The sequence below is a fragment of the Trichosurus vulpecula genome, assembly GCF_011100635.1.
Source record: "Trichosurus vulpecula isolate mTriVul1 chromosome X unlocalized genomic scaffold, mTriVul1.pri SUPER_X_unloc_1, whole genome shotgun sequence".
Lineage (NCBI taxonomy): Eukaryota > Metazoa > Chordata > Mammalia > Diprotodontia > Phalangeridae > Trichosurus > Trichosurus vulpecula.
Window position 1 is genome coordinate 8,753,938 of NW_023494377.1, and position 17,616 is coordinate 8,771,553.

General features: G+C 56.1%; 1 protein-coding gene across 2 annotated transcripts; it reads right to left on the reverse strand.

Moving 5' to 3' along the window:
* Positions 1-200: 200 nt before the first annotated feature.
* On the reverse strand, positions 201-10,234 carry SRPK3 (SRSF protein kinase 3). 2 transcript variants are annotated; one of them, XM_036740427.1, is made up of 15 exons: positions 9,580-10,234; positions 8,285-8,418; positions 7,763-7,871; positions 7,552-7,639; positions 7,256-7,343; positions 6,853-6,959; positions 5,652-5,817; positions 5,456-5,481; positions 3,837-4,029; positions 3,409-3,705; positions 3,205-3,287; positions 1,787-1,894; positions 1,558-1,627; positions 1,346-1,438; positions 201-852 (listed from the first exon to the last, which is right to left on the reverse strand). In XM_036740427.1, exons 1-15 carry the CDS (start codon positions 10,143-10,145, stop codon positions 668-670), a joined length of 2,313 nt encoding a protein of 770 aa, XP_036596322.1. In that variant the 5' UTR covers positions 10,146-10,234; the 3' UTR covers positions 201-667. The 2 variants fall into 2 exon arrangements, with proteins under 2 accessions (XP_036596322.1, XP_036596323.1); XM_036740428.1 differs by lacking the exon at positions 9,580-10,234 and adding an exon at positions 8,648-8,896.
* Between the last annotated feature and the right edge of the window lie 7,382 nt (positions 10,235-17,616).

Sequence of the window (17,616 nt, forward strand, 5' to 3'; positions counted from 1 at the left end):
GGCCCTCACATTCCCCCTTTGCCACTTGGTATGTTGTCTGTCATGTTTTAATAAACGTTGAGTGAAGGTGGGGGTGGGAAGACGGACGACAATGTCTGTGTCTCCCCCAGAAAGCATCTAATTTCTCTCCCTGCCCCTGCTGGGCCCCATAAGACTCTAGCCAAGCCTGCCTGACAAATGAGTCTCACACCAAGCAAAGATCTTGAGTAAGAAAAACAACTTTATTGCTTTATTTTTGCCCTGAGCTGAAAATTGGGATCAGAAAGGGGGAAAAAACTGGAAAACAGGTTGGAAAACAACTCTAAATCCTTCTTCAGAAACACTGCTCTCTAAACAGATCTAACATAGCTTACACTATTTATGGGCCTGATAGGAGGATGCACCAAGGTTCCTCATGATGGCTGGGGGGGGTGGGGGGGATGGGGCAGGGGATGGGGTGGCGGAGAGATTGGCAAAGCCACTGATTTTGTGGGCCTGGATGATGCTAGACCATCTGAAGTAAGTTGGGCTTCTTGTTTTTTCAGCGGGGGCTGAACACACTTGAAGCAGAGCCCTGACCCCTTGAGATGGTTTCCTCCCCCCCATCTAGCTCGGTCCCAAGGCACATTTCCAAAGCAGGCCACTCTACCACAGCAAATGAGAGCAGGGACAACAGGAGGACTTGGATTTAGGAGTTGAGCCAGGGGTGCTGGAGGCACTGAGCAGCAGTGGCCCGCCTTCCAGGGATATATTCCATCATGGGCAGCAGAAAGTCTGTGAACTGTGTTGCCTGCTCCAGTGACCATTCATATTTCTCCATGAGGACTTCATACAGACCCCAGTGCTTGAGATTTTTAATGTGACGGAGCTCACCTAGGACAGCAGAAGTTGGTTAGCTTGGTTGGAAATTGGTTACCTGCTTCCCATCTTCTACACAGGCCGTCTGAGTTATCTCAGCTCCAACTATCCCCAGCAGACAAATATGGCTCTAACTTCTCTGATAGGACCCCATGCTCCTTGGCCCACCACCCCACTCCTTACTGCCTTTGTCTTTCTATCCCACTTGTTCAAGATACAGCTCCAAGGCCAATTCCAGCCCTCAGAAAGAGTGCTCAGGCACCCAAGTTGGCATTTAGCACACATAGTTTGGTACTACCTGTGAGCAGAAAGGATTCACCCACAGGAAAATGGGAGCTCCCAGAGGGGTACTGACCACTGGGGACACTCAGCTACAGTTTGGCTAAAATAGAAAAACCTGGCCTTTAGCACTTGGCACTAGGCAATCTGGCTAGAAATTGAGGCTTGTGATTCACCTGGTTTCCTATCCCCTCCTGTCTCCCAGAGGCCCTTGCAGTCTAGTCAGTACCTCGTCTAGTGAAGTATTCCCGTGAATAGCGGCCCGAGAGAGCAAAGGCTGGAGGGATGTCTCCGAGGAGTTCCACAATATGGGCAATGTGGTCTGGGAAGGAGTCAAGAGCTACAGTAAGTGCTCTGTCCCTCCCACTTTTCCCCCCTTTCACTTGTCCCCCAGGTGGTGGCAGTGAGTCCCAGAGCCCTCTCTGTGTGCACCTCACCCACCTTCATCTCGAGTGTAAGTTTCTCCAGAGTGTGGCTCAAACAGATAGTCCCCTGTGGCCAGCTCAAAAGCCTAGATGGGGGTAAAGAGAGAATGGGGTGAGTTGACTCAAAGTCCCAAGAGCTAGCATTGGCCCTGGAGCCATGTCTTAAACAAGTGGGATGGAAAAACAAAGGCAGTAAAGCATGGTGCAGTGGGTCAAGGAGTGTGAGGTCCTATCGTGATATCTACCATGCAGGCAGTGCTCCAGATATCAGCAGATGGGCCATATTCAGCTCCAATCAGCACCTCGATTGCCCGGTACTGTCGGGTCTGGATGTCCTCGGTAAAGTGCTTGTGCTTGGGAATAAGGAAAAGGTTGCTAGAGACAGGGCCTGCCAGAACCAGTCGGGCCAGCCTCAAGTAACAGAAGAATTCTGAAGCACCCCTAACCTGCCTTCTAATGGCCACTACAGGCATTAGTCTAATGCCAAAGACCTTCCCATCTGACTCCATAGGTTCTGGAAGTGCTTGGGGCCTTGGCCCTGAGAAAATGGTCTCCTTGGGGCATAGAGGAGTTGGGTGGGTGGGTGTGTGGAGACCCTAACTCCCCCCCCCCCACCTTCTGGAATGCTCTACCCACAGTAGGGACTCAACCTTTTTTGTCACTGACCCCTTCTCAAGAACATTTTTAAATGAATCAGGATTACGAAGGAAATGAATTCTACTGAAATAGTTATCAAAATACTTTTTTAAAAAACCCATCCTGGACCCCAATTGGAGATCAGCAAGGTTATGAGTTGATTCAGGTCCTAGGCCTCACTGGCTGCCACCCAGTAGAAATAGCCCTGGCATTCTTGGCTTTAGGACATGCCCTAGGAGAGCCCTTGGCTAGGATCATACAGCAGTGTCCCAAGATTATACCCCAGACAGGACTCCTGACTTCCAGACCAGGGCTGTCCATTAAGAAAAGGTGGGACAGTTAGGAACTCTTGATGAGATATCAATTCAATTAGTGATTCATTGAGGAGGCCATGCCTCTCAACAGAATGGGAGAATAAGAGAAATTATTTGGGGAGATCCAGAGTTCCCTCCTTTTCTAAAGTCCTGATTTTAAAAGTTCAGTCTCTTGAAGGACATTGCTGATAATGAGATTGGACTGACTTTCTGCTTCAGACCTCACCCAAGTGTGGTAGCCATTGTGTTCTACTCAGACTTGGGCTAGGACATGAATTCTTCGAATAGATTGCCCGAACTGGGGTTAACTTGAGGAGATGATTTAATCAAAGTTCAGGTCCAGCCCCTTATTGTAATATTCATTCTCTCATTAATTGCTGACCAATCAGAGTTGGTTGCCACCCTCTTCCAAAGGAACATCTAAGCCTGCCGCAGTGATTATCTTTGATCTGAGAGAGACAGCCAAATGACCATCCTCTTATTAATAAAGGTGTTGACCTTATTAATAAAATGATTACATTACCCGGGGTGGGGGGGAAAGGTGGGAAAAACCAAGACTACCCCAGAAACCTTTGCACATGCATGGCCCATTCTATGTGACCTTGTCTATGGCACTGGTGGTGACTGCCTGACCACAACCTAGGGGCCAAAGAGGCCTGTGGAGACCTCAGAAAGGCAAAGAGAGAGATTCCCTGCTTCCCCCATCATCATACCACCCAGCAAGCGTTGCCGAGGTCAGCGATTTTAATCTTGATCTTGTCTGCATTCTGTGGCTCCAGAGGGCTCACGAGGAAATCTGAGGAATTGAATGTTCCTGAGTTGGGGGAAGGCAAGGAAAAGGAGCTGGGGGGAGGGGGGGAGCTCCAGACTGGTGGAGCCTTCCTAGCCAATCCAGCCATGTGCCCTGCCCCACTTACTGCTGAGGGAGGAAAATGTCCCTTTCTCTTGACGGTTTGAAAAGCCTGAAAGGATGGAGCCCGATGTAGGGGAGAAGAGGGACCCCGAAAATCCAGATGTCTGCGAGTCAGGGCTGAAGGCTCGGTTGCCTGTGCGTTGTCCCCGAGGTGGCGAGGAAGAAGCTGGGGAGGCCCCTCCACCTCCCCATGGGTGACAGCCTGAAGAGGAGGTCTGGCTCTGGGGACTGCATGCCAAGCTGCCCCCCGAGGCCTCGGCAAGGGTGGTCCCGCTGCTTTCGCCCAGCTGTGAGTTGGTGTCTGTGGGAGATAGGGTGGGCCTTTGTACCTCCCAAATGATTTCCCCCAGAAGTGTTAGATAAAGGCCAGGTATGATGAGGGGGTAGGGGAGGTGGCCCCCCCCATCCCTCCCCCGAGGCAGCCCCACTCACTTGTAGCTCCTGCGGCTTCATCTGAGTCCACATCAGGGGGCTGGGGTGGTGGAGCCAACAGGTCTTCCAGGCCCCTCTCACCCTCCAGGTCCTCCAAGCGCTGCAGGTCCCGAAGGCGCTCCTCCAGGAGCTGCTTCTGCCGTTTCTGCTTGCGTCTCATCTTCTTTCTCTTGTTCTTAGAGAGCTTCCCATGCTAAGCAAAGAGGAGCCCGGGTGTTTGAAGGGTGGGGAGGAGAGAGGAGAGGAAACCTTCCCCCTCCCAAGAAGGGAGGGTATGGCTGACATGGCCCTCCACCCATTAACAGTTCCCAGCTGAGGGTGCCCCATATTGGCTCATCAGCCCTCGAGGTCACAAGCACGGTCCAGAGGCCCCAGGAGAGTTCAGGGTACACATCCCTATTCCCCCCCCCACTCACTCCTTTCTTAATAATAATAATATATAACATTTATATAATGCTTTCTATATGCCAGACACTGTGCTAAGTGCATTACAATGTTTATCTTATTTGATCCCCACAACAACCCTGGAAGGTAGGTGCTATCCCTCTTTTACAGTTGAGTAAACTGAGGCAGAGGGGGCCACAGGGTCACACAGCTAGTAAATGTCTGAGGCTAAATTTGAACTCAGGTCTTCCTGACTCCAGGCCCAGCGTTCCGCGGCACCCCCTAGCTGCCCCTTACTATAAAGTAAGGGACTTGGACTAGATTGCCTCTAAGGGCCCTTTGAGGGCTAATTCTATGGTCCTAGGAATTCATAAATAAATCCCCCAACTTCCCCTCTTTCCTGGCCGGGCTCTACCACTCAGACCAAGCCCCTCCCCCCTTTTTGGTCCTCAAAGCCGCTCCCCCCTTTTCTGGCCCTTCAATCGCCTCCTCTGTAAAGGAGGGGTGGGGGTGAGGTTTAGAGCCTCTAGGACCCTTCTAGCTCTGATGTCCTATGATTAGTACATACCTGTCCACCCTGGTACAGGCACTCCCCTGTTTTACAGACATCTGATTTGAGGAACCAACTATCTATCTTTCAATGATTGGCCTGATCCAGTGTCCCCCCGATGGCAAGGCTTGCTCTCCCAATGTATCGTTTCTTAAGGGCTAGCTATTAACTTCATTCAAAGGTCACTCGCTACCGCCTGGATGGGACCAGGCCTGGGAATCTGAGACCAAAGAATGTATTCACAAGCAGATTATTGGAAATTGGGGCCTGCCGGTAGACTGTACTCCTAGGCTCCCTGAGGGCAGGCAAGCTTCCTCTACTCTCCACCCCAGGCAAGACTGGTTGAATGAATGATGCTCAGAAAGAATTCTGAAGAGTTGATATTGATTGACAAATCTGAAAAGTAACTTAAAAATCCAACCAAGCCAAACCAAAGGCCACCGTTGGTCTGAGTTTTCAGAGACTGGGAGGTAAATTTATTAACTAGATTCATTCAACAAGGTTTCAACCTGCACCACCCCCACCCACAGCCCAGGTTCCTCCCAGGACTGGGTGGTGCAAAGAAGAGGGGCCCTGCCCCCAAATCTTGCTTCTCTCATCCCTGCACCTTTAGTATGTCCCACGGGAGAACATAAACTTTGAGTAAACTCAAAGGCATGGGGCAGGCACCGGGGTACCAACTTACCATGATCCGCTGGGGTGCAGAGCTCACTAGAGTAGGCCAGAGAGAGGAGGTGTGGGGAGGAGAGATAGAGACAGATTGAAAGTTAAGGAGGTCAGATGGCAGAGGGAATTCTTAGACCCCAGGGGCTGAGGGACAACAGGGCAGGGGCTAAGGGAAGTTGTCTCCCCCACTCCCACATCCCCAGCTCAAGTGGTACCAGAGTTTCCAGAGATAGGTGGGGCCCCCGACTGCTGCCACAGTGTGGCCTCTGCTGCCATTCTTCGAATGTAGACCTCACCCACACACAGAAGAATATTCTCCGGTTTGATGTCAGTGTGGATGATCTTACATTTGGTGTGGAGGTAATCCAGGCCCTGCAGCACCTAGTGGTGGAACCATCAATGATCAACTGGATATCCCCAAGCTTCAATCACGGGCTCATAGATGTAGGGTAGGGAAAGACCTTAAGAGGTTACTTGGCCTCAATTCTTCATTTTACAGATGAATAAACTTAGGCCCACAAGAGAGGGGGGGGGGGAGAGAGGGGGAGAGAGGGAGAGAGAGGGAGAGAGAGAGAGAGAGAGAGAGAGAGAGAGAGAGAGAAGGGCAGAGAGATGGGGGGGGGAGACACAGAGAGACAGAAAGAGGAGAGAAAGAGAGAGATTAAATAGATACAATTATTAGGTATATATATATATATGTATATTAGATTAGATTAGAGGTGGGGAAGCTGCAGCCTGGAAGGACATGTTGCCCACCCCTGGATTAAATATAGATAGATAGATAGATAGATGGATAGATGGATGGATGGATGGATGATGAGGACCTAGCACAATAAGATCTCAAAATTATACTACCAGTTGGAGATTCTAAAACAATTTGATAGTAGTTAAAAGAAATAGAAGCGAGTTGGTCAACAAAACAGAGTAGCTGGCAGAGTAACCATAAACCCAATCTAGAAACATGATTCCATAACCCAAGAAAGGATGAAAAACAGAGGCCTAATTGGTGAAGCGACTTGGCCAAGGTGCTAAGTTTCAGAGCCGGATTCCTACCCTGGCCTTCTGACTTTCTCTATTGCCCTGGAGACCCGGGGTATGGGAATCAGATGTAGTGATTGTCCAGGTTAACTGTGAGGCCGAATCTGGAGCACGGTCTGATTGTAATGCTCACGCACACTTAACACTGGCAAGACTAGGAGGAGGTCAGTAAGCAATTAGCCAACCAGGGTCCTATTAGAATATCCACCCCCTAAGGGTATGGATTGTGTTTTTGCCTTTCTTTGTGTCCCCAATTCTTGGCACAGTACCGGGCAAATAGTAAGGCTTACTAGCTTTGGGTCTCAGCTGATTTCTGAGAAGCTCCCTTCCCTCCCTGCCCCCGCCCACCCCCCAGCCGAGTTCCCAAGCCAGCCCTACCTGACGAACGATGCTCTTCACACAGGGGAGGGGCAGGCCCTGATAGTTAGATTTGATGATCCATTTGAGCAGCTGGTGGCCCAGAACCTCCAATACCATGCACACATCTGGCCACACAGAGGAGTGAAGGCACGTACAACTGAACGGTGGATGGATGAGCATTCCCTTCCAGTGTTGGGGGCGGGGTGAGGGGAGGGGGGACACATGGCTCCCCTCTCCCCCAAGAGGGGTCTTCAAACCCAAAGGAATCCTTGTCCACTGATGCCTTTTTGACAGTCCCTCTCTTTTTTTAAAAAAAATAGGGCAGCAATTCAGAGGATACGGACTCCAAAACCTTTTCCTATTCACCAGTCCCCCCTGGACACTGCCCAAACCCTCAGAATTAGCAAACCCCCAAGGATACGGACGCCATTGATCCCTGAAATTCTGAAGTCATCAATGAGCTGCACGACAATCTCTCTTTTGGGGTCACTGGGATCGCTGTCCCGGACCTGAAAGTATCAAGACTATGATGGGGGTGGAGATGGGGGCAAGGTGAGCAGCACAAGAGTCCTGGGAGCCTTCTCAGAGTCTTCCGAGGCATTGGAGAATTTCGTCCTCTGAGCGCTCTCCCCCCCCCCTTACTGCCTTTGACTAGTGGGATGGGGGGAGGGGCGGGGCACGAGATCCCGAGGTCCAAAAAGCAGGGTGAGTACTTACACATTTTAGCAGTTTGATCTCATCCACGGCAGTCTCAGTATAATGGACGGCACTCTTCACCACCTTCAGGGCCACAAACCGCTTCCGCCTACAAAAGAGACCCCCGATTGCCTCTCACCACCAACGTCAGTGTCTGGGCCTCCAAATCCACGGATGGGAGAGGGGAGAGCAAGATTGGCTCAGAGGAGGGTGTGGGAGAGGGGTCACTCACTGGATATCCCAGCAGAGCCAGACGGTGGAGAAGTGGCCCCACCCCAGCTTTCGAACCACGTGGTATCTTCCATTGAACAGGTCTCCAATCTTCACTGGGTAGTAACCGCCTGGGGGGAGGGAAGGCGGATGTAAAGAAGGCTTCGTTGTTAGGATACCACTTCTCCAAGGCCCAGAGTTGGTCCAGGTACCTCTGCCTAGCCACCCCCATCCCTTACAAGCTCACTATTTGTCCTAATCATTGGGACCATAGTCCAATGGCCCACCTGAGCTCCCTACGAATGAAACCTCTATCTCCTCTGTCTCTCCTCCCCCCAGCATAAAAGAACATAGGGGAGGGCAAGAAAACTTGGTGTGATCGGCTTGATCCTCCCACCTCCATCCCCTTCCCTTCCTCAGAGGGGAGAGACTGAAGCTGCCTTTCTTTCTCTTTATTCAGGTTGCCTGCCCTGGGGTGGACCTTTTGCCCCCACCTCCCATCCAAAGGGGGGAGGCCAAGTTGGCTTTGTCGGCTCTCCATTACCCCTGCAGTAATCGGTGGGGTCTTCCTGTTCCTCATCATCAGAGCCCAGAAGGCCCTCCAGTACCATGGAGGGTAGCACCCGATCAGCTCTCACCTCTGGGGCAGTGAACTCGTTGTCGCATGCAAGATGTGAGCTTGTTGGTTGGGGTGAAGAGGGAAGGCCTCAGGTTATCCTCCAAGCCTTCTTGGATTCCCCCAGTCCTCCCTCCGTTTTCCAGTTCATCCCCACCAAGTTCCCTCCTCCCCCATACTCCACCCCCACCCCCATTCTCCAGGGCTGCCCAGCTCTACTCTGGGCAGGGAGAATCCCAGAAGAAGGTACATTTCTGGATCCAGACCCACAAACGTGAGGCACCCCCCTACCTGTCGCTGCTGCTGCTGCTTGAGCTCATCTTGACCTCACCAGCACACTACACCCTGCCTACTCTACCCCAAGTCAGGGGGTTACCAGGAAAATCTATCTAACTGATCCCCCAATCCCCAACACCAAGGTCTGAAGAGCTCCGGTGTTCTGCCCTCAGTCACTCGGCCTAGGCCGGGGGTGGGGATGGGGTTGACGTCAATTTCTCCTTTTGGAATTTTTTTTGGGAGGAGGGAGACCTTATCTCTACTGTGGGGAGAGTGGATTGAGGGGCATTTATAGCTGGGGTGATTTCACTCGGCCGGCCAGGGAAAGGGTTATAAATAGATTCTCAGCTGCTTTTAGGGAAGGGAAAGGTATGTCAGTGGAAAGGTCCCCTCCCCCTACCACCCAAAAAAGTCCACTCTACCAACTCGCTGAGGGTCCTGGTCCTTTCACTCTTAAAGGTACATGCTCCCCAAACGGAGACTTCCCCATGGCTGCGTTGGCCGACATCGGCCACCTGAACAGACTGGATTGGAACTGTTCCAGTTCTAAACCCCACATTCCTATGATCACCCTGTGGTCTCTGCCTGTCCCCATTATCCCGACTGAAACGCGCTCATCAGTTCCTCGTTCTATTTCAACTTTCTTGGGGGCTTTCCCCCCAAGTCTAGGGGGAAAGAGTGCTGGACGAGGACCTGCCACTCCCCTCTACCCTCCACCCCCTACCCACCCCCGCTGGAATGCCCCTGAAATCCCCCGGCCCGCCCTGGGGGTCCCAGAACTCGCCACCTCCCGCCAACCCCGGGCCCACTTGGCCCCCGCGCCTCGGATCTGCACCTGCTGCGCCATCACGCCCCTCCCCCCCGCACGACTTGTGCCTCCCTCCCAGGGAAACTCGGGCCTCCCTCCTAGGGGGTCTGCCCCCCAGCGGGCTGTCGCGCGCACTTACTTGAGCTGCACGTGCCAGTTCCTCCCCTCCGGAGGCTGCGGTGGAGGAAACGGGGGCGGCGGCGGCGGCAAGGGAGGCAATGGCGGCGGGAATGGCGGCGGGGGCAGCGGGATTGGGGACCGCCGCTCTGACGGCTTCATCAACAGCCGCCGCCGCAGCTGCTTGAGCCGGCACCGCCGCGATTGCCGGACGCTCCCTCCAGCGTCGGCCGCCCCGCCCCCTTCCTTCTTCTGTGACTTCTTGCTCTTGTGGCGGGACTTGCGCGGCTTAGCTTTTGTGGGAGACGGGGACTGGATAGCACCGGGCGTGCCAGGGCAGGGCTGGCGGGCAGAGAGCACCGGAGAGCTCGAGCGTCGGCCTCGGCCTCGGTCTCGCTCTCGGTCTCGGCCTCCCTCTCGGAGGCGGCCCGCCCGGGGCGCGACCACCACGCGTCGCCCCGCGTCCCGCTCGCGGCTCCCCGCTGCGCCCTGGCTGGGCTTGCCTCGTCCCATCCGTTCCCGATCCCGGGGCACTCGGGCCTGGCGGCCACTGCTCTCTTTGCTCATCCCGGCGGCTGCGAGGTCCATCCGATGTGGCCCCGACGACACTTGCGCGGACGCGCCGGCACGTGGACACCGACTCCCTCGTTCCCCGACGACGTGGGACTGGATCGCCTGGACCGCTGCGGAGAGAGAGAAGTGAGCGGGAAGCTTGGAGCAGGTTCCCACGTGTGAGTGCCGCCGACCTCGAAGGAGCGATGCTCCGCTGCTTCTTCTTACCGCAAGGACCGAGAGAGTGGAGAGGGTCCTCTGCAGCCCTCCTTTTATACTCTAGTCCCCGCTCCCTTCTAGTGCCCCCCCCGCGGCGCTCGGCGCTCATTGGTTGGTTTTCGGAAACGCCCTAAAGCTCATGATTTCCCGCCCAGAGCTTAAATTTTCTCACCACCCCCTCCCTCTGGGCCTCAGTTTCCCGCGCCAAAAAAATGAAAGAGTAGATCTGATGCCGCCAATTTCTTCCAGAAGAACTGGATGGCTACCAGCCATTTCTTACTCTCCCTTCGCCGGGTGGGGGAGGGGGACTGCCGGGCTGCCCCTACACTCATTCCCACTAGTCTCGCCAGCCTCCCCGACTTTGTATTGCCCTACCTGCGCCCTTCTCAGTTGTCTTTGCACCCCACTTTTTTTACTTTTGAACCCGGCTCCCCTAACTCGACTTCTTCCAGAAGAACTGGATGGCTACCCGCCATTCCTTACACTCGGTTCGCCGGGTGGGGGGGGGCACATGGGGGGGAGGACTGCCGGGCTACCCCTACACTCATTCCCACTGGTCTCGCCAGCATCCCCGACTTTAGAGTGCCCTACCTCCGCCCTTCTCAGTTGTCTTTGCACCCCACTTTTTTGCCTTTTGACACCTGTTCCCCTAACTCGACTGGTTCCAGACGAACTAGACGGCTGCCCGCCATTCCTTACTCTCGGTTTGCCGAGTGGGGGGGGGGAAACCTGGAGGGGGGGCTGACGCACTGCCCCTACACTCATTCCCACTGGTCTCGCCAGCATCCCCGAATTTAGAGTGCCCTACCTCCGCCCTTCTCAGTTGTCTTTGCACCCCACTTTTTTGCCTTTTGACCCCTGTTCCCCTAACTCAACTTGTTCCAGACGAACTGGATCGGTACCCGGCATTCCTTACACTCGGTTTGCCGGGTGGGGGTGGGGGGGCTGCCGGGCTGCCCCTACACTCATTCCCACTGGTCTCGCCAGCCTCCCCGACTTTATATTGCCCTACCTGCGCCCTTCTCAGTTGTCTTTGCACCCCACTTTTTTTACTTTTGAACCCTTTTCCCCTAACTCGACTTCTTCCAGAAGAACAGGATGGCTACCCGCCATTCCTTACACTCGGTTCGCCGGGTGGGGGGGGCATATGGGGGGGAGGACTGCCGGGCTACCCCTACACTCATTCCCACTGGTCTCGCCAGCATCCCCGACTTTAGAGTGCCCTACCTCCGCCCTTCGCAGTTGTCTTTGCACCCCACTTTTTTGCCTTTTGACCCCTGTTCCCCAAATTCGACTTCTTCCAGAAGAACTGGATGGCTCCTCGCCATTCCTTACTCTCTGTTTGCCGGGTGGGGGTGGGGGGGCTGCCGGGCTGCCCCTACACTCATTCCCACTGGTCTCGCCAGCGTCCCCGACTTTAGAGTGCCCTACCTGCGCCCTTCTCAGTTGTCTTTGCGCCCCACTTTTTTGCATTTTGACCCCTGTTCCCCTAACTCGACTTGTTCCAGACGAACTGGATGGCTCCCCGCCATTCCTTACTCCCGGTTTGCCGGGTGGGGGGAGGCGGACGCCGGGGAGGTGGGGGCTGCCGCGCTGCCCCTACACTCATTCCCACTGGTCTCGCCAGCGTCCCCGACTTTAGAGTGCCCTACCTCCGCCCTTCTCAGTTGTCTTTGCACCCCACTTTTTTGCCTTTTGACCCCTTTTCCCCTAACTCGACTTGTTCCAGACGAACTGGATGGCTCCGCCCCATTCCTTACACTCGGTTTGCCGGGTGGGGGTGGGGGGGCTGCCGGGCTGCCCCTACACTCATGCCCACTGGTCTCGCCAGCGTTCCCGACTTTAGAGTGCCCTACCTGCGCCCTTCTCAGTTGTCTTTGCACCCCACTTTTTTGCCTTTTGACACCTGTTCCCCTAACTCGACTGGTTCCAGACGAACTAGACGGCTGCCCGCCATTCCTTACTCTCGGTTTGCCGAGTGGGGGGGGGAAACCTGGGAGGGGGGGCTGACGCACTGCCCCTACACTCATTCCCACTGGTCTCGCCAGCATCCCCGAATTTAGAGTGCCCTACCTCCGCCCTTCTCAGTTGTCTTTGCACCCCACTTTTTTGCCTGTTGACCCCTGTTCCCCTAACTCAACTTGTTCCAGACGAACTGGATCGGTACCCGGCATTCCTTACACTCGGTTTGCCGGGTGGGGGTGGGGGGGCTGCCGGGCTGCCCCTACACTCATTCCCACTGGTCTCGCCAGCCTCCCCGACTTTATATTGCCCTACCTGCGCCCTTCTCAGTTGTCTTTGCACCCCACTTTTTTTACTTTTGAACCCTTTTCCCCTAACTCGACTTCTTCCAGAAGAACAGGATGGCTACCCGCCATTCCTTACACTCGGTTCGCCGGGTGGGGGGGGCACATAGGGGGGAGGACTGCCGGGCTACCCCTACACTCATTCCCACTGGTCTCGCCAGCATCCCCGACTTTAGAGCGCCCTACCTCCGCCCTTCTCAGTTGTCTTTGCACCCCACTTTTTTGCCTTTTGACCCCTTTTCCCCTAACTCGACTTGTTCCAGACGAACTGGATGGCTCCGCCCCGTTCCTTACACTCGGTTTGCCGGGTGGGGGTGGGGGGGCTGCCGGGCTGCCCCTACACTCATGCCCACTGGTCTCGCCAGCGTCCCCGACTTTAGAGTGCCCTACCTCCGCCCTTCTCAGTTGTCTTTGCACCCCTCTTTTTTGCCTTTTGACCCGTTCCCCTAACTCGACTTGTTCCAGACGAACTGGATGGCTCCCCGCCATTCCTTACTCTCGGTTTGCCGGGTGGGGGGGGGGGACCTGGGGGGGGGGGCTGACGCACTGCCCCTACACTCATTCCCACTGGTCTCGCCAGCCTCCCCGACTTTAGAGTGCCCCACCTCCGCCCTTCTCAGTTGTCTTTGCACCCCACTTTTTTGCCTTTTGACCCCTGTTCCCCTAACTCGACTTGTTCCAGACGAACTGGATGGCCCCCCGCCATTCCTTACTCTCTGTTTGCCGGGTGGGGGGGCAACTGGGGGGGGCTGCCGGGCTGCCCCTACACTCATTCCCACTGGTCTCGCCAGCATCCCCGACTTTAGAGTGCCCTACCTCCGCCCTTCTCAGTTGTCTTTGCACCCCACTTTTTTGCCTTTTGACCCCTGTTCCCCTAACTCGACTTGTTCCAGACGAACTGGATGGCTCCCGGCCATTCCTTACTCTCTGTTTGCCGGGTGGGGGGGCAACTGGGGGGGGCTGCCGGGCTGCCCCTACACTCATTCCCACTGGTCTCGCCAGCATCCCCGACTTTAGAGTGCCCTACATCCGCCCTTCTCAGTTGTCTTTGCACCCCACTTTTTTGCCTTTTGACCCCTGTTCCCCTAACTCGACTTGTTCCAGACGAACTAGATGGCTCCCCGCCATTCCTTACTCCCGGTTTGCCGGCTGGGGGGAGGCGGACGCCGGCGAGGTGGGGGCTGCCGCGCTGCCCCTACACTCATTCCCACTGGTCTCGCCAGCGTCCCCGACTTTAGAGTGCCCTACCTCCGCCCTTCTCAGTTGTCTTTGCACCCCACTTTTTTGCCTTTTGACGCCTTTTCCCCTAACTCGACTTGTTCCAGACGAACTGGATGGCTCCGCACCATTCCTTAGTCTCGGTTTGCGGGATGGAGGGAGGCGGACGCCGGGGAGGTGGGGGCTGCCGCGCTGCCCCTACACTCATTCCCACTGGTCTCGCCAGCGTCCCCGACTTTAGAGTGCCCTACCTCCGCCCTTCTCAGTTGTCTTTGCACCCCACTTTTTTGCCTTTTGACCCCTTTTCCCCTAACTCGACTTGTTCCAGACGAACTGGATGGCTACCCGGCATTCCTTACACTCGGTTTGCCGGGTGCGGGTGGGGGGGGCTGCCGCGCTGCCCCTACACTCGTGCCCACTGGTCTCGCCAGCGTTCCCGACTGTAGAGTGCCCTACCTGCGCCCTTCTCAGTTGTCTTTGCACCCCACTTTTTTGCCTTTTGACCCGTTCCCCTAACTCGACTTGTTCCGGACGAACTGGATGGCTCCGCCCCATTCCTTAGTCTCGGTTTGCGGGATGGGGGGCGGGGCTGCCGGGCTGCCCCTACCCTCATTCCCACTCGTCTCGCCAGCATCTCCGACTTGACTGCCCTACCTCCGCCCTTGTCAGTTGTCTTTGCACCCCACTTTTTTGCCTTTTGACCCGTTCCCCTAACTCGACTTGTTCCAGACGAACTGGATGGCTCCGCCCCATTCCTTAGTCTCGGTTTGAGGGGTGGGGGGCGGGGCTGCCGCGCTGCCCCTACCCTCATTCCCACTGGTCTTGCCAGCATCCCCGACCTTAGAGTGCCCTACCTGCGCCCTTCTCAGTTGTCTTTGCACCCCACTTTTTTGCCTTTTGACCCCTGTTCCCCTAACTCGACTTCTTCCAGAAGAACAGGATGGCTACCCGCCATTCCTTACACTCGGTTCGCCGGGTGGGGGGGGCATATGGGGGGGAGGACTGCCGGGCTACCCCTACACTCATTCCCACTGGTCTCGCCAGCATCCCCGACTTTAGAGTGCCCTACCTCCGCCCTTCTCAGTTGTCTTTGCACCCCACTTTTTTGCCTTTTGACCCCTGTTCCCCTAACTCGACTTGTTCCAGACGAACTGGATGGCTCCCCGCCATTCCTTACTCCCGGTTTGCCGGGTGGGGGGAGGCGGACGCCGGGGAGGTGGGGGCTGCCGCGCTGCCCCTACACTCATTCCCACTGGTCTCGCCAGCATCCCCGACTTTAGAGTGCCCTACCTCCGCCCTTCTCAGTTGTCTTTGCACCCCACTTTTTTGCCTTTTGACCCGTTCCCCTAACTCGACTTGTTCCAGACGAACTGGATGGCTCCGCCCCATTCCTTAGTCTCGGTTTGAGGGGTGGGGGGCGGGGCTGCCGCGCTGCCCCTACCCTCATTCCCACTGGTCTCGCCAGCATCCCCGACCTTAGAGTGCCCTACCTGCGCCCTTCTCAGTTGTCTTTGCACCCCACTTTTTTGCCTTTTGACCCCTTTTCCCCTAACTCGACTTGTTCCAGACGAACTGGATGGCTCCGCCCCATTCCTTACACTCGGTTTGCCGGGTGGGGGTGGGGGGGCTGCCGGGCTGCCCCTACACTCATGCCCACTGGTCTCGCCAGCGTCCCCGACTTTAGAGTGCCCTACCTCCGCCCTTCTCAGTTGTCTTTGCACCCCTCTTTTTTGCCTTTTGACCCGTTCCCCTAACTCGACTTGTTCCAGACGAACTGGATGGCTCCCCGCCATTCCTTACTCTCGGTTTGCCGGGTGGGGGGGGGCACCTGGGGGGGGGGCTGACGCACTGCCCCTACACTCATTCCCACTGGTCTCGCCAGCGTCCCTGACTTTAGAGTGCCCCACCTCCGCCCTTGTCAGTTGTCTTTGCACCCCACTTTTTTGCCTTTTGACCCCTGTTCCCCTAACTCGACTTGTTCCAGACGAACTGGATGGCCCCCCGCCATTCCTTACTCTCTGTTTGCCGGGTGGGGGGGCAACTGGGGGGGGCTGCCGGGCTGCCCCTACACTCATTCCCACTGGTCTCGCCAGCATCCCCGACTTTAGAGTGCCCTACCTCCGCCCTTCTCAGTTGTCTTTGCACCCCACTTTTTTGCCTTTTGACCCCTGTTCCCCTAACTCGACTTGTTCCAGACGAACTGGATGGCTCCCGGCCATTCCTTACTCTCTGTTTGCCGGGTGGGGGGGCAACTGGGGGGGGCTGCCGGGCTGCCCCTACACTCATTCCCACTGGTCTCGCCAGCATCCCCGACTTTAGAGTGCCCTACCTCCGCCCTTCTCAGTTGTCTTTGCACCCCACTTTTTTGCCTTTTGACCCCTGTTCCCCTAACTCGACTTGTTCCAGACGAACTAGATGGCTCCCCGCCATTCCTTACTCCCGGTTTGCCGGCTGGGGGGAGGCGGACGCCGGCGAGGTGGGGGCTGCCGCGCTGCCCCTACACTCATTCCCACTGGTCTCGCCAGCGTCCCCGACTTTAGAGTGCCCTACCTGCGCCCTTCTCAGTTGTCTTTGCACCCCACTTTTTTGCCTTTTGACCCGTTCCCCTAACTCGACTTGTTCCGGACGAACTGGATGGCTCCGCCCCATTCCTTAGTCTCGGTTTGCGGGATGGGGGGCGGGGCTGCCGGGCTGCCCCTACCCTCATTCCCACTCGTCTCGCCAGCATCTCCGACTTGACTGCCCTACCTCCGCCCTTGTCAGTTGTCTTTGCACCCCACTTTTTTGCCTTTTGACCCGTTCCCCTAACTCGACTTGTTCCAGACGAACTGGATGGCTCCGCCCCATTCCTTAGTCTCGGTTTGAGGGGTGGGGGGCGGGGCTGCCGCGCTGCCCCTACCCTCATTCCCACTGGTCTCGCCAGCATCCCCGACCTTAGAGTGCCCTACTTCCGCCCTTCTCAGTTGTCTTTGCACCCCACTTTTTTGCCTTTTGACCCCTGTTCCCCTAACTCGACTTGTTCCAGACGAACTGGATGGCTACCCGGCATTCCTTACACTCGGTTTGCCGGGTGGGGGTAGAGGGGCTGCCGCGCTGCCCCTACACTCATTCCCACTGGTCTCGCCAGCGTCCCCGACTTTAGAGTGCCCAACCTGCGCCCTTCTCAGTTGTCTTTGCACCCCACTTTTTTGCCTTTTGACCCGTTCCTCTAACTCGACTTGTTCCAGACGAACTGGATGGCTCCGCCCCATTCCTTAGTCTCAGTTTGCGGGGTGGGGGGCGGGGCTGCCGCGCTGCCCCTACCCTCATTCCCACTGGTCTCGCCAGCGTCCCCGACTTTAGAGTGCCCTACCTCCGCCCTTCTCAGTTGTCTTTGCACCCCACTTTTTTGCCTTTTGACCCCTGTTCCCCTAATTCGACTTCTTCCAGACGAACTGGATGGCTACCTGCCATTCCTTACTCTCGGTATGCCGGGTGGGGGGGGGGGGGCGCCGCGCTGCCCCTACCCTCATTCCCACTGGTCTCGCCAGAGTCCCCGACTTTAGAGTGCCCTACCTCCGCCCTTCTCAGTTGTCTGTGCACCCCACTTTTTTGCCTTTTGACCCCTGTTCCCCTAACTCGACTTGTTCCAGACGAACTGGATGGCTCCCCGCCATTCCTTACTCCCGGTTTGCCGGCTGGGGGGAGGCGGACGCCGGGGAGGTGGGGGCTGCCGCGCTGCCCCCACATTCATTCCCACTGGTCTCGCCAGCGTCCCCGACTTT